The sequence below is a fragment of the Centroberyx affinis genome, unplaced genomic scaffold (assembly GCF_046629955.1).
Source record: "Centroberyx affinis isolate AG114_WGS23_722 - 3 ecotype Tasmania unplaced genomic scaffold, CSIRO-AGI_Caff_v1 ptg001278l_1, whole genome shotgun sequence".
NCBI classification, from domain to species: domain Eukaryota; kingdom Metazoa; phylum Chordata; class Actinopteri; order Beryciformes; family Berycidae; genus Centroberyx; species Centroberyx affinis.
In genome coordinates this window covers 113,624-128,545 of record NW_027279787.1, presented here as the reverse complement: position 1 = coordinate 128,545, position 14,922 = coordinate 113,624, and the positions used below count along the sequence as shown (strand labels likewise).

At 42.0% G+C, this 14,922-nt stretch overlaps 1 protein-coding gene across 2 annotated transcripts; it reads right to left on the bottom strand.

Annotated features, from left to right (window-relative positions):
* Positions 1 to 127: 127 nt before the first annotated feature.
* On the bottom strand, positions 128 to 14,607 carry med24 (mediator complex subunit 24). Of its 2 annotated transcripts, none has more exons than XM_071525257.1 (26): positions 14,535 to 14,607; positions 14,110 to 14,240; positions 13,920 to 14,002; positions 13,776 to 13,814; positions 13,607 to 13,680; positions 12,795 to 13,018; positions 12,052 to 12,163; positions 11,751 to 11,901; positions 11,128 to 11,241; positions 10,100 to 10,153; positions 9,843 to 9,925; positions 9,446 to 9,532; positions 8,818 to 8,929; positions 8,339 to 8,481; positions 7,818 to 7,855; positions 7,621 to 7,703; positions 7,119 to 7,297; positions 6,867 to 6,966; positions 6,215 to 6,390; positions 5,470 to 5,734; positions 4,135 to 4,316; positions 3,934 to 4,027; positions 3,553 to 3,652; positions 2,538 to 2,618; positions 1,542 to 1,690; positions 128 to 499 (listed from the first exon to the last, which is right to left on the bottom strand). In XM_071525257.1, exons 2-26 carry the CDS (start codon positions 14,237 to 14,239, stop codon positions 383 to 385), a joined length of 2,970 nt encoding a protein of 989 aa, XP_071381358.1. In that variant the 5' UTR covers position 14,240; positions 14,535 to 14,607; the 3' UTR covers positions 128 to 382. The 2 variants fall into 2 exon arrangements, with proteins under 2 accessions (XP_071381358.1, XP_071381357.1); XM_071525256.1 differs by having other exon boundaries at positions 8,818 to 8,917.
* Between the last annotated feature and the right edge of the window lie 315 nt (positions 14,608 to 14,922).

Sequence of the window (14,922 nt, the reverse complement as noted above, 5' to 3'; positions counted from 1 at the left end):
TGATCTTTTATGATGCAATTACTGAGAAGCAGCACATGGCATGGCATCCCGTGTGAACCGGCAAATAGTGGTGACGCTGATGATGTGACGAATTAACTGACGGGCGCAAAATTCACATGATCCTCGTAATGGGTTTATTATTTTAAAAAAGTATGTACAATTGTCAAAACAACATTAAAAAAGAACATATCAGCAATACAGTGTTTATCGGAGACATAATGGTTATAAACGAAGCTTTTTTTTTCTCCAAAGTTAAAGAGAAAATGCCTTCAAATGGATGATCAAATGTTCGCTGACAAAGTTGATACAATACAAACAGGTGTGTGTTTTTTCCCGGCGCTGATGTGGTACTGAGCTGAGCTTGACTGAGCTTAGCTTCTGTCTACAAGGCGGAGATGGCTTTGGCAGCGACTCTCCTCCCCAGCGGCAGCGTCAGGTCGGTGATGGCCAGCACCACTCTAGGCTTGGCCAGAGCAGGCAGCTTCACCAGCTCCGACACCTGGATGCAGAGATACACAGATGGACACACATGTTACGAGCTGTAGTGTGTTTGAAGAAACATTTAAATGGGCATCATGCTGATTAGGAGACTACAATTCATTCCAGGGGAAGAAATCTTTTTACGTTTTTTTTCCAAAGGCCATTTTTTGCATCCTTGATATGATTTTTAAGGGCATTTTGGTCCTTTTGGGGACAATTTTATTGAAGTATGAAATAATACATTTGCACTGAATATTGCCTAATAAATACTCAAATTGTACCACTATGATTTGTTTTAATTTCTTTCCCACTGCTGGAAACTGGTGACTTACAGAAGAGGACAGTGCCATTTTCCCCGCTCCAGTCTTCCTATGACACTGGTCATTATATTTTTGTTGTTGACGCAGCAGGTTGTCTGGGTTCATTTTCTTCTACTGCTTCAGGCTGCGTGCTTGACTGCTTCTTAATCAAAAACTGCTCATTTTTCTTGCCCATAAAGACGCCATAAGCTCCCACAAATCATCTACTGTCCTCTGGGGACAGCAGACGCATTCACAAGTGAATTTTGGCAATGAAAAAAACGTGAACAGAGTGAAATGCAAAAAGGGTACTCCTAATTATTGGGGGCATTTTTTGTTCCCTCACAGGCATTTTCTGAATTTTCAAGGGCCCCCGTTAATTTCTGACCCTGGTGCACACCATGTAAGTAAGTAAGGAAGGAAGTAAAGTAAAGTAAAGTAAGTAAGTTCAGCTTCACAAGTGTAAACAAGTGTAGACAACTGGTTTGAATCCAGTTCATGACCTTTGGATTCCTTCTCTCTCACATTTATCATTCATCTTCACCGAAGCAATCAAATAAAAGCACTCGAGCAGATGACCTGCTCACTCTCCATAAAAATACAGCCAGCAGAACAAACATTTCATCCAAGAACTGATTCTAAACCCTTTCTAAGTAACTAATGAGTAACAGGAAAGCCACGTCATGGTGCAAGCTCTCCCTCCCTCCTTATCTCCACCTGTCCGCGCCTCCAGGGCTCTTCCTCTCCCTACTCATAACTCACCATAGTGAAGGGCATGAACTGCAGGATGCTTCCACGACTTCCCTGCTCCAGACACTCAACACACTCCTCCATGAAACTCTGTACAAACTGGGTGTGAGGCCCCGCCATCTTGGAGCCCAGGATGGAAGAAATGAGGAGGAACAGATTGGCTGGGGAGAAGGGAACAGACAGTTTGGATTGTCAAGGCTAGAGGAATCGTACATGTTCTAATTTAATAATCTAATTTTAATTTTTCAAATTTTACAAAGTGGGCGGCTAATTATTGTAAAGGTCAGTTGAGACTTGACCACATGATCCAAGCAAACAAATATTTTGGAAGTGACTACAAATAAAGGGTTCAATCTAAAGGCCATAATATCATTACCTAATGCTCACTGTTAAAAATTGTCTAAATTGTCCAAACTGATGATTTCATTAAAAATGTTTTGTACAGTATGTGAAGGACTCAATTTTCAATAGTGAGGTTAAGTTTCAAGCCGTCAGAGCAGTTGTCAAATGTTTCAAGTGGCGGATGAAACTCCACCAATAATGCCAACTCACTGCATGCCAGATAGATAATGATGCAATAACGGGTGTGAAACAGTTGTTTCTGCAGGCTTCTCACAGCCATTTCAGCACAGTGGACAGGTTGTCAAAAATGTGGGCTGTTTAGTGAGAAAGTTTTTCTCTTTAACAAGGTTAGCTAATAACCATTATCCTTCTTGAATACTTCCATTAAAATACATTCAAACTTTTCATATTTATTTTCACATATTTGGCTGATGGGCATGGAGTGACAACTAGTGCCCCCGCTGGTTGCATTCATCCTGAGAATATCCCATATATTTTGCATTGATGATACAATAACAATTATATTACATATAATCCACCATAAAGTGAATTTAACGCAAGTCAAATTTATTCATGAAGGAGGCAGCAGGGAGGCATAGTGATCAGAGAGGCCATCCTTCTACTAGAAGGTCTGGGATCCAGCAAGCGAAAACACAAACTTCTCACCCAGGACTCGGTTGAGAGGGTCCCTCATGTTGACAGTGTGCAGCTGGGAGGCAGAGAGGGAACTGCTCATGGATCGATCTCCTGCGGAAGAATACATGAGTTGAGAAACAGGGGAAGGGTCACTACAAGGAATCACAGCAGAAATTAGTAGTTAGTAGAATCCACTGGCTTTGTCATTTCAGTTCACTTCGTCATTTCATTTTCAGTTTCAATATAAAATCAATAGTGGAAGTTAAGCAGGTTTCCCTCAAGTGTACCTCTGTTGGCTTACCCAATGTACAAATTCATAAAGTGTTAATGAAAGGGGCAGCAAAAAATTACTCATGGATGACCGGTTTCTAAATGAGATTTTGCCTTTTCTATGAACTGGTGGAACTCATTTGACTTTAAGTCAAAAACAAAACATTCTTAGTTTCTATCTCACCCTATTACACCAAGCAAAATAACAAATGTGAATGTTTTCCAAAGTAATGCAACACACTGATCTTGGCTCTGCCTGGGGATTTCTCCTCTCCATGCAAGTTAGAATGGCCTTGATTGCTCAAACAGAAAAAAAGTTAAAATTATTGAGCCGTGCTCAATAAAGGTTGAATGCCCAGAAAAGAGGATTTAAATTAAGTGAGGGAAGGGGAATTAAAAAAAAAAGAAACACTATACACACAAACATACCTGTTCTTATTATTTGTATCCCTACTGTTGCTGATCACTCAATTGTTAGCAGCAGAAATCTGTGATTAGGCATGGCAGCGCTCAAGTTAGAACCTGCTGGCAAGCAAGATCCCAAAAGATAATTCTATGTGGGAAGTTTCTAAGGCTTGTCTGAGCTTATTTATGCTGTTCTAATTTGGCTAAAAGTGCTTGCAAGAACCAACTTGCTGGTAACAGGAGCTTAAAACCAATTTCATTTTAACAACTTACTGGAATTTGAATGGAGTCCAGAACAACTGACAAACAACTGAAAGGTCACAGGCTGCATAACTTAACTATATATTAAAAAACAGGGTTGTGGACTGACCTGGACTAGACAGGGCTACAGGCTCATCCTCGTTGGAGCTGAGCAGGCGCATGAGTTTAGAGGGTTGAGTGTCATCCAAGGGGAAGAGGCTGCTGTAGTCCTGTGGCCAACCAGAGACATGTTAAGACTACAGTTCCTGGGGCTGGGTACTGAAAAATGATACCCATCAGTATCCTACCAATTCCTGGCATCAGTATCAATTTTAAGGCATCAAAAAGTATCAAGAGGTATTCGAAAGCTTCAAAATGCTGGCTACTTACAATGAAAACATGTTTTTCTAGTTATTGGGTATCAGTTGAGTATTGGTATCAAAACACGTCAATACCCAGCCTTAATAATACCCAAACAAAATGTGTGTGTGTGTGTGTGTGTGTGTGTTACCTCAATATCCTCTCGCTGCCTCTTGCGCTGGCGAGCCGAGGCCTGGCCTTTGTGGTGAGAGGAGTATGAGCTGAGAGCGCACCATACTGACAACCTGAAGAGTCACCATAACAACAGCTTAACATGATAACAACATAACACACCAAAAACCACCACCATCATCATCATCATCATCATCATCAAAGCATTACTCTCTCTTACTGGGCCAGTGCCTTGCCAGGTGGATCTGCTAGGCTTTGCCAGTGGGCGGAGTCGGTGAGCAGGTTGGGCAGTATGGTGCCCAGCAGGGTGAGGGTGATCTGCTGAGTGTCCAGGCAGAAGATGCTGTAGAGCAACTCCACCACCCGATTGGCCCACTCCTGTCGAGTCTCCTTCAGCAGCTCCTGATGGAAAAGACACAGAGCTGTGTTTACATGTGAGGAGTAACCTGACTATTGGCCACACTGTAAGCTGTTTAGATGAACCTCAATGTGCTTTACATAATAGAGGAACATAATGCAAGTGAGAAAAGTTAGAAGAAGACAATAAAAAAGATCATAAAGAAAAATAAATAGGAACGTAACAGTAATATAAAATAATTATATTTAAAAAGTTCCTTCTAATACAGGGACAAGAAATGATGATCATATGATGATAGCAAAAGTGATAGTTGACATCAAAATGTACCTATAACCCTGTGCGTGTTCGTGCAGACTGTGAAAACTAAAAGTGAAAGGAGTAAGATGTTTACATACTACGGTATCTATATTACACGCATCTTGAATCTGAGTATGAGCTCATGAGTATGAGGATTATTTCAGCATGTGTTATGATGTTGACATGCGTTGACCCAAAACTGGGTTATTTGAGGAACCGGGTTGAGAACGTAATTCCCTGTGCACATAGCCAAATGTTGGTTTTGGTGCTCATGCATTCCCACACACCACCAACTGTAAGGGAATACACAAACACTTTCGCTACGAAATGAAACGGTCTTCTTCAAACAAAGGTCCCGCACATAAACTGCCCGTCAAATGTTTGGGGACACCTTGTCCTTTCTAAATTTTCAAAGTACTACTTGATTTTCTCTGTTATTTTTCAATGAAGAAATAAGGGAAAATACTTTGGATACATTTATTCAACACTCAGGTTCATGTTCATCAAAGTGTCTCTTTGGTCTAAAGAGAAGGTTTTTCATGATAGAGTGTCTCTGAGAACGCCTGGAAAAACTGACTGTTGGCATAAAGAAAGTGTGTGCAGCAGTTACAGCTGCTAGGGGAGTTTTTCTGATGAACGTATAGTTTAATTGTTTTAGTATTTTTGCCACAAATATTTGCATGTATGTTTTTTTCCCCCTCAAACTAAACCTAGTTAGTCTTTAATTGGGCTAACTTATTGCAAACCAACAAAGAAAACATGCTGATTTATTAAGCATTTTCAAAAGCTAGGTGTTCCCAAACTTTTGACGGGCAGTGTAGACCTGAAGCTACCACTTGTTTATTAGCCTACCTACGTCCTGGGCCTCAACCTATCTCTACTCCTTCCTGGTCCACCCACCTTGACTAAGTTGTTAGTGAACCAGAAGACCCCTCCCATGTGCAGCAGGCTCTCAAACAGATGCAGAGCCCGGCTGTCCACCCAGCCTTTGCGCAGCACTGTCTGGAACTGCTTGCTGAGGGCCTCGTGGATGGGCTCCTTGGCTGGCAGCAGGTTGCGGTAGGGGATTGGCTCCTGGCCTTCCACCGGGGGCCGCAGGGTCGCGCCTGTCTGTTGGAAGACGTCGGCACACATGTGCTCCAGGATGGAACTCATGATCACCACCCTGCAGAGAGGAGGTGAGCGGACATAGAGGGTTAATCCATATAATAATGGACTGTTTGGGAGAGAGGGGGCGAAACAAGGGTTAATCTGTATCTGATCGTGGGTTTAGGTGGCTGTGAGATTGAGGGCATAGTCAATGAAAGGTTAATGCAACTGGTAACTGTTATGTTATCCAGTTAAGAGTACAATACAGAGCATCATAAGAGTGAATTAATTTGCAACAAAACAAAAAATGCAGCCCTTAGAGAGGATTAAATGATTAATACCTGTAGGAATGTGCTACAATCAATGTACAAGGTCAGAAAGGAGCTGTAATATGGATTGTGAGGAGTTGTGAGGTGACTTTTAGTGGAAACTTTTACAAAAATAACGAATTAATGTCAATATGATCATAAAAGGGACTGGGCCAATTTGTACAAACATATGACCGCTAAAAAGACATTTGTGGAGTTGTACATGTATGTGCTTAAGGTGTTTGTACCGTTCGTTGTAAAACTGCAGTGTGTTCTCCCCGTACAGCGGGGTCACAAGCTGTCGGATCATAGTCTGGGGCTTCTCCCTCTCGTCCCGCCCCAGCATCCTGACGTGGGCCACCAGCCAGGCAACGGCACAGATGGCCATACTGCACACTTTCCCCTTGATGTTGTCTGTGATCTTCTACACTCAGACAGAAAGGAGAAAGAGGAGAAAGAGACAGACAAATTTGAGTAGAAAGAAAAGAGGAAGGATGTGGTGTGGGGATTGAGGGGGAGGGGGGATACTAGGAGGAAAAGTGAACTCTGACTAAAGTCGCCATCCTTTCGGGGGAACCCGTTGCATGTGTAAGCTTGAGTGGAACAGAGAAGTAATGAGAAGTAAACTAAATATACACAACTTTGGGACGTCACCTCTGTTGCAAGTTGTTAAACACATCGCTAATCCTCATTTTCCACAGAATACATCATACTCACTTGAGTGATGAGTCAAATGAATAGGAAGGAAAGGGAAGGAAAGGGAACATTGCAGCGGTTAGGGTTAGAAATACTGTCCCTGGATCATATGAGCCCCAGCTACGCAGTTGCCAAATCTCATGAGAGCTGTTTCCTGGAAAAGCATGAGTAAGGAAACACGGACAGTAAGGAGGATGGACATACCTGAACTGCCTCCACAGAAAGCACACCGTTCTCCCACGCGTTGAGGACTTCCAAGATGGCCGCCGGGGTGCTGAGGCAGATTTCATGCCATTTCATCGAACTGGCACACAAAGCAACAGACAAATGTCAGGTTGACATCAGGGGAAATATCAAATTTGGAGAAAGGCTTGCCATGTTATTCTCCAATTACAGATAAACATAACATTCGCCTGTCACAGTGAGCTTTTAACTCCAGACTAGTCTGCCACTCACACTAGCTTCATCTCAGAGGAGTTGTTGAGCAGGGCCACCAGGCTCTCCACCTTGCCAGACTCGGGTCTGAAGCAGGGGTGGTCTGGGTTCAGAGTCTTGCCCTCTTCCGGCATACAGGTCTGCAGCCAGGTCTCAAAGAAGGGCGTCTCCCCTGAAGGACTCGGGTCTGACAGGATCACCTGTAGAGGGGAGACATACAGTAGAGCGGCTCTATATGTCTCTGGGCTGAACCCACCAATAAGAGCCTAGTGTTGTATGTTCATTTGTATTGTCCCTATTAAATAAACTATATAAATAAATACAATTTTAGGTCAGTTCTAGATGGGTCTTCTGTGTGCTCGATGCAAAGTAAATCCTAAAATGTGCCTCTCTTGGGTCATCTTGTGGCCTTGCACTGAAAAAGCAGGTTGAATTGTTATAAAAGCTGCTGACTATACAAAATACTGTGCACTTGAGCATTAATGTATTGTGTCCTGACAAGCTAGCGCTGCCATACACTGACCTCAGAGCCGTACGTCTGCACCACATGGCAGAGCATGAGGAAGGAAATATCGAAGAGCAGGGCTCGTACTGATGCCGACTTGGCTGAGGGAGAGCAGAGAAAAATTCCTCAGTGTTAGCATCTCATTCAAAAACTCCTACATCAACGAGTAAAGAAATCCCCACATTGGAACACATCACTCTGGTATTTGAACTCACATCCTTCACCACTGATGTGCTTGGGAAACTCATTGAGCCTGTAAGAACAAGAAAGAAGAAACAGCTGGAGACATCTTGTTTAAAAAAGACACTACTTAGGTCATTTTCCAATGGGGCCAAAAAATATCTTGAATAAACACTTTTGGTGTGTAACCCATTCTAAGAATCATGAATATGATGACTAAGATGACAGGGGTGTGTTGGGAGCTTGCTTTGCAAAACTCAAGTAACTTGCAACAGGGTTCCCACGCTCACTTGGACATCGAACTCAAGGACTTTTCAATTACTTTCAAGGTCTTGTCTGGTGAAATTCAAGGATTCAAACTTGCCATATTTTGTGGTAAGACATGACACTAGTCAAAATCACACATATTTTTTTTTACCCGAAGTACTTTTACAGCCATCCATTTTCAATAACTTAAAGCCTCATTTTACATTTTTCAAATCCACAAAACTTTCAAGCATTTTCAAGGCCGGTGGGAATCCCAAATGAATTTTCAGTGCATCACCCATTAACTCACTTGATGAACTTCCGAGCAAATGATTTGAGTTTCCCAGTGGCAGCGGCAGCCGCCAGGAGAAGATCCAGGCTCTTCCCAGACAACATGTGGCCCAGGACCCCCAACAGGCCCTCGGGGGACTTGGAGTGGTCTGCATCTACCGTCTAATGGAGGAAGGGAAGAATGAGATTAAATTTCGCTTCGCTCTTCTGTATCTGGATGTGATCCAACTTCATCAGGGTATCATAAAAATCATTCATAAATCAGCATATAGTTTAATTTTATTGATTTCGTTTAGTTTGTTTCTTTTGAGGTCAGATATTTTATAAGGCCCTTTTTTTGCCCTACCTGCACAAAATGTTGGTATTTTTATGAAGTTTCAAGGACATTTTTGCTCCAAGCCCCCCTATTAATTTCTGCACGCTAATCACAAGCATCTCTACATCAGCACTGCAATACACTGAGAATACATGGCGTAGATACAGTCCAAGGTGCTCTACCTTGAGGATGTTGGTGACAGTGGGCTCGGCTCTCAGGATGAGACCTGGGTTCGGCTGGATGTTGGCATTTTCTGCGGTCTTCAACCTTGGGGCGTACTCCCTGCCCTCAGCCCTGAAGAAAACGTTCAACAGGAGAGAGAGAGAGAGAGAGAGAGAGAGAGAGAGAGAGAGAGAGAGAGAGAGAGAGAGAGAGAGAGAGAGAGAGAGAGAGAGAGAGAGAGAGAGAGAGAGAGAGAGAGAGAGAGAGAGAGAGAGAGAGAGAGAGAGAGAGAGAGAGAGAGAGAGAGAGAGAGAGAGAGAGAGTATGGAGTGTGTGTGTGTGTGTGTGTGTGCGTGTGCGTGTGCGTGCGTGAGTGTGTGAATTTGACAAGAATGGAAATTCGTCCACGGTGAACGAGAGAGTTCAGGATACAAAAGAGAAAGAGACAGGATGAAGGGGGTTAGTGCTGGACTTAAGATATGCTTGATTCAGTCTTCTTCCTGAAATGTCATGCGTTACATTTGTAGCCGAACCAGGTCTCCACAGTCCAAATGGATCTGTTCTTTTGGGAAAGAAAGTTATTCAAGGATCCATTTGGACTGTGGAGACCTGGCTACTCATTTCTTCAGAGTGGAGGGGAACCCGTACCGTTTAGAGGTGAGGTTGGCTGTGTTGGAATCAGACAGGAGGCCAAGCTTATTACACTCCTGCAGCAGCATGCTGAGACAGTCACAACTACGAAAATAAAGAGAGGAAAAAATATCATAAACTTCACGGTGTTGTTAGCAGGTTGTAATCGTTTATTGGAGTCTTATTGCTGTGTGGGCGTTTAGCTGGCGCTCTTATCCAGTGAGCAGGTAGGGGGTCAGTGTCTTACTCTAGGACACATTAACAGGACAAGACAGTAGATGGACACACACTGGCGGTTGGGGAGGTTGAACCTGTGAACCTACAGTCACAGGACCGTCTGTCTCTTAAACCATTTACCTCCACAGATATCACAGGTAATAAAGGCGGTTATAGCAAGTTTTTTTGCAGCACTTACTTGCATCTCTGGTCGGCCTTGTCCAGCAGTGGCGTGAGCTTCAGTAAGTACTCAAAGGCAATGTTCACATCCTCCATGAAGTCCTGGAAAACGCATTTGCCATAAAATTGACAATGACGGAACAGGACAAAACATAGACCTGTTGTTGCAATTTTAGACCGTGTCTGCTTGCCGTTATTAATTGCCCTTCAAGTGTGTTTTGTTGTGTGACATGCAATACTACTGTGTGAAAGACATCATTGAGTCAAGTGGCTTACCTGTCCTTTTTCTCCCTGAGGATACTTCTTTAGTCTGAGCAGAACTTGTGGGATCTAGGAGAAAGAGACAAGAATAATACAATAATAGTAAAAATAATAATAATGCACTTTTTTCCCCCTTTCCTTACAATGACCACATTTACATGCACACAAAAAACTGTAATGTGATTAAGACAATGTGAAAGTAAAGTAAGTCAAATATCTAGTTAGTTCTTATTTTTGATAATTAAGGGATGTTTTACTCATATCTCTGGCTCGTGCATATATGAAGGTTGATGTGTTTTATGGGCCATGTTGATAAATGATAAAAAGGGGGCAATGTGAAAGTAAAGTAATTCAAATATCTAGTTTTATCATTTATTCATTTTGTTCTGATTTACCTTTCACCTATATTGTGAAACAAAGAGACCCTGGTAGAGACATTAAGTGGAAACAGATGTTGAGGTCCTGTTTTGAAGGTTTCCTGTAACATGTTTCGACAGATTTCCACGACAACAACAACAATGCAAGTAAGGCGGGGCCCATGTATATCATACTCGGGTATGTCAGCCTATTGCTCACAAACACAATCCTCGCAATAATCACATATCACATGTAAACTGGGTTATTAGGAGAGTTGTCACTTAATCGTACTATTGTCTTACTTGGACAATTGGTAATAGTCACATTATTGTGTGCATGTTAATGTAGCCAAATTTACAAAGTGCAGTAACCTAAAAGGAACAAGGACAAACACATTATAAATCAGCTATAACAAAGGCAAGACTTGCACTACTGGCTTTACTAAGGCTCACTAGGCAAAACAGAGACAGCACAAGGCTATTCAATGGAAATATTATGTTAAAAATACAAATATTAATTAAAAAGCGAATAAAATTGTAAGCTTGAGAGTCCACTAAACAGTTCAGTGCTGAGTACACCATCAAATTAAAGTAAAAAAGGCAACAAACAGGCCAAGCAAGTATGGAAGACACTGAGAGGCAGATCACCAGCAGCTACGAAGGCCAGTGCTCATCAGTGAGACCGACCTTAAGGAAAGTGAAGGCCGTCCATTTAAGCTCCTCTGTGCCCTCTGGTGACTCAATGAGGCCGGTGAAGCAGGCCTTCCAGATCTCCAGTACAAAGAGAGGAGCGGGAATACGCTGTGAAAAAACATAAACAATGGAAGAACTATTGACTACCACCTTATATGTCGCAGGTGGGGAAAAAAAGGAGGAAAAAATAATTTCAAACCAAAACTTTATCCAATGCAATCTTCGAAAGGTGGTTTCAATAAGCTGCTGTGATACTGCAGAACATTTTACAATAAGCAAGTGAAAAGCTCTTAGTTCCTTCATCTACCAAATGTATCAGACATGTTAAAGCTGCCCTAGGCAAGATTTTTATGTAAAATTCCAGCCGTTTTATCATCTTAAATCACTTGTCAACTTTGAAGCACTTGAACTGCAGCCTGAGATGGAATTGCTCCCAGGGGATTGAAGTTGCATCGTATCATAACATAAAGGAGTGTCCCATCCACCCTGATTGAGACCCTGGATGTTGAAGTTCAGATTTTTCAAACAGTTAAATATCGCTGCCATTTGGAATCACCAATGTTCGAAGTTGCCTCGTGCAGCTTTGACATTAGACTTCTCTGTAGCCAAATATTCACCTGCATTCTCTTGATCATCATCAGCTGCTCCACCAGTGGTTGTGTCTCCCCTGTCAAATTCATGGTCCCCTCCAGCATGATGAAGGCATGGATTGATGGGAAGGAGGCGTGGAGCGGAGGGTCACACTGCACTGACAGCATCAGGGGAATACTGAAGGAAGAGTGAAGAGTTAGCACTGGGCACATGGCTTTTGATGCTCTTTGAATGAATACAATGGCAAATTCAGGTCAAACAGGTCCATACAAAAGTTAAACAATATGACGGAATCAAAAATTAGGAATATGAGGTGGGAATCCTCACCCCTTCACCAACGACACGTTCTCCTCCAATTTAGTTCTCAGTGTTTGATTAGATACACTGCCGACGCTTTCTGTCACTTTCAGCATTGCTTGCTCCACGTTGCTCCAGGAACCTGCAGGGGGAATACCAGCAAAAAAGTTTAAGACTCTCTTAACAAACATGCACAGTAGGGTTTGACCAATATGAATTTTTTAAGGCTGATAGCGATATTCTTGTATTGAAGCTGCCAATAGCCGATATTCCAAATATTTAAAATTGGACAATTTTTATGCCAAAAAAATCCAAGTATTCAGTGTTTCCCCCAGAATGTTACTCCTGGCAGGTTAGAAAAGCCTCTGAAACAGCATTTAGATCATCATGTGACAATAAAACTCACTAATGAAAATCTTTTAGCATTAGCAGCTCTTTGAGGCACGTTGATCCACCCAATTAAATGGCTAGGACACTCTGGGATATATTACTGCCTTAAATTAAGACCTAAATCACAAAAAAAACACATAATTGAACATTTACATGAATAAATAAAATGTGTAAAGAAAAGAAAATTTCATTTCAGGTTTTACAGACTGTTTTTATGTAGCTGTGGTCAGGGATTAACCTCTATCACATTGACTGGCCGATATCTGACATTTAATAAAAAGGCTAATATTGGCCTGCTATATCAGCAAACGGATGCATTGTTCTAGTACTAATGCGCGGTGCACAATCCCACGTATATACACACACACACAAAACCCTGATACCTTGCTCCTCCAGCCTGGCGATATGGACCAGTGCTCTGTTCTTGGTGCTATTCATCAGGGTGTTCAGCCGCTCCTGGCAGGCCCTCAGACTGGCCTCTGTGCTGGCGGACGGGCCCAGCTCCCTCAGCCTCTCACAGTACCAGGCGCAGCCCTGCAGCAGCCACACCACCACACCCAGCAGGGCCCGGCACAGCCCGATGCACTCCTCCGCCTTCCCATGGCAGCTACAGGGTTAGAGATCAGAGTTAGCTCGTATAGGAGGCTATAACGTCATAATAATGAGTAGAAGAAGAAACTTCATTTGTACAACAGCTTTTCAAAAGCAAAGTTTATAAAGCGCTTTACAGTGCATAAGGACATGTGGAAAACAAGCAACAAGTGGAAAAGAGAAAAGAAAACATTACATAAAAACAATGTTATATAAAATTCTCTAAAAATCGCTTCGTAAAATGGATTTCAAGAACTGATTTAAAGTTTTACGAGTTGAGACGTAAGATTTATGCTCTGTGTCTATTAGGGCATGGTAAGCACATGCGTTAAACATATAGGGCATGAAAATATAGTATTAATATTTATGCAATTAAAATAGGCTCTGTGTTTCTGTTATTAGGCATGATTTTATTTCTGCAAGGTTGCTCTACCTGGTTGATAACATTAATTGATGTTCTGCATAATATCTAAGGGGCAAACCATTGATTTCACAATTGGATACAGTGTTCGATGTGGGATGCAGGTGTTATAAGCGTGGAAAATACATTAAATTAATGAGTTATTAAAAGGAGGACTAGACTGATTTGGATAAATTAACGTACCTGAGACGATGGCAGAACATGTCCATTATCTCCAGCAGGGCCTTGACACACAGCTCCCGAGAAAAATCATCAAACTACAGGAAAAGAGACACATTTATTGAAAAATTCTGCAGCTTATATTTTATAGAAAGCAGACATTCATAATTGTTGTCAAGCGTATTATTATTACCTTGCTGATGGCTGTGAGCACACTGGAGTAAGACACCATCTACAGAGAGAGAGAGGATGATGTATGAAACATGCACACAATTATTGTTTGACACACTGCAAACAAACACGATTACAACATTTTTCATGAGGCATTTCTTCTCACCTGGGAACTTATGGCATATTTGAGGTAGGAGAGGATCAGAGGGTTAGGAGAGGGGCCGATCAACGCCTGCTCCATAAGAGCCTCTGCAATACACAAACAACACACAGCATGTACATCAACCTGACTGATAAAAAGGTAACTGACCATACTGATGTAATGTCAAATCATTACATGCTGTCTCTTCTCTGACCTGACAGGTTAAGATAGTCCCATGTGGCTCCCTTGGGAAAGTTTTTCTTGATGTTGATGGCCCACTGAAAGTCACTCCATCTCTCCTTCCAAGCCTGAAGGATGGCTTGTTTCAAATTGACCACCTTCATCCTGGTAGGAACACACACACACACACACACACACACACACACACACACAAATTAATACTTTACTAGCTAACTTATTGCAAACGGCCATTATATTTCGCGGTAACTTTCTAAGTTTTACTACTCATTATAGTTATTAGCTGGGTAACGTTAGCTGGCAATGGTAACAGTTAGCTGCCGATGCCATTCATCGATGAATTAACGTTAAGTTAGCTAAGTAGAGTGCAAAAACAGATGAATGAGACGGTAATAAGACTAAATCAAATCAATGTAGGTGTTCATCAAATCTGCTACTTACCTAACGCCTACTTTATTTCAAAATAGAACAAATATTTGTTTACAGATTTTCTGGTTTACAATGCAAGTAGCGCCATCTTTGTTTTAAATGTCGTACGCGCTGATTGGCCAAGCGAACGACGATTGAGTATTCCTTCCGCGGATTGGTCAGATAGGGAAACCGCTCCTGAGATGCAAAATAATGAATGCTACCACTAGATGGCACTCTCTTCATGCTTTGAATCAAAGCTGGACCACACTGCATGTAACGCGAGGGGGAAAGTAAAATACACTGCTATCCTACAGAATGTAATATTGAACCCAGTACATTAAAATAAAACATCAAACTACCTAAAATTATGAGTTTGCCATGTTTCAGTGTCCCAACCATATGTGAATTTATGTTTTAC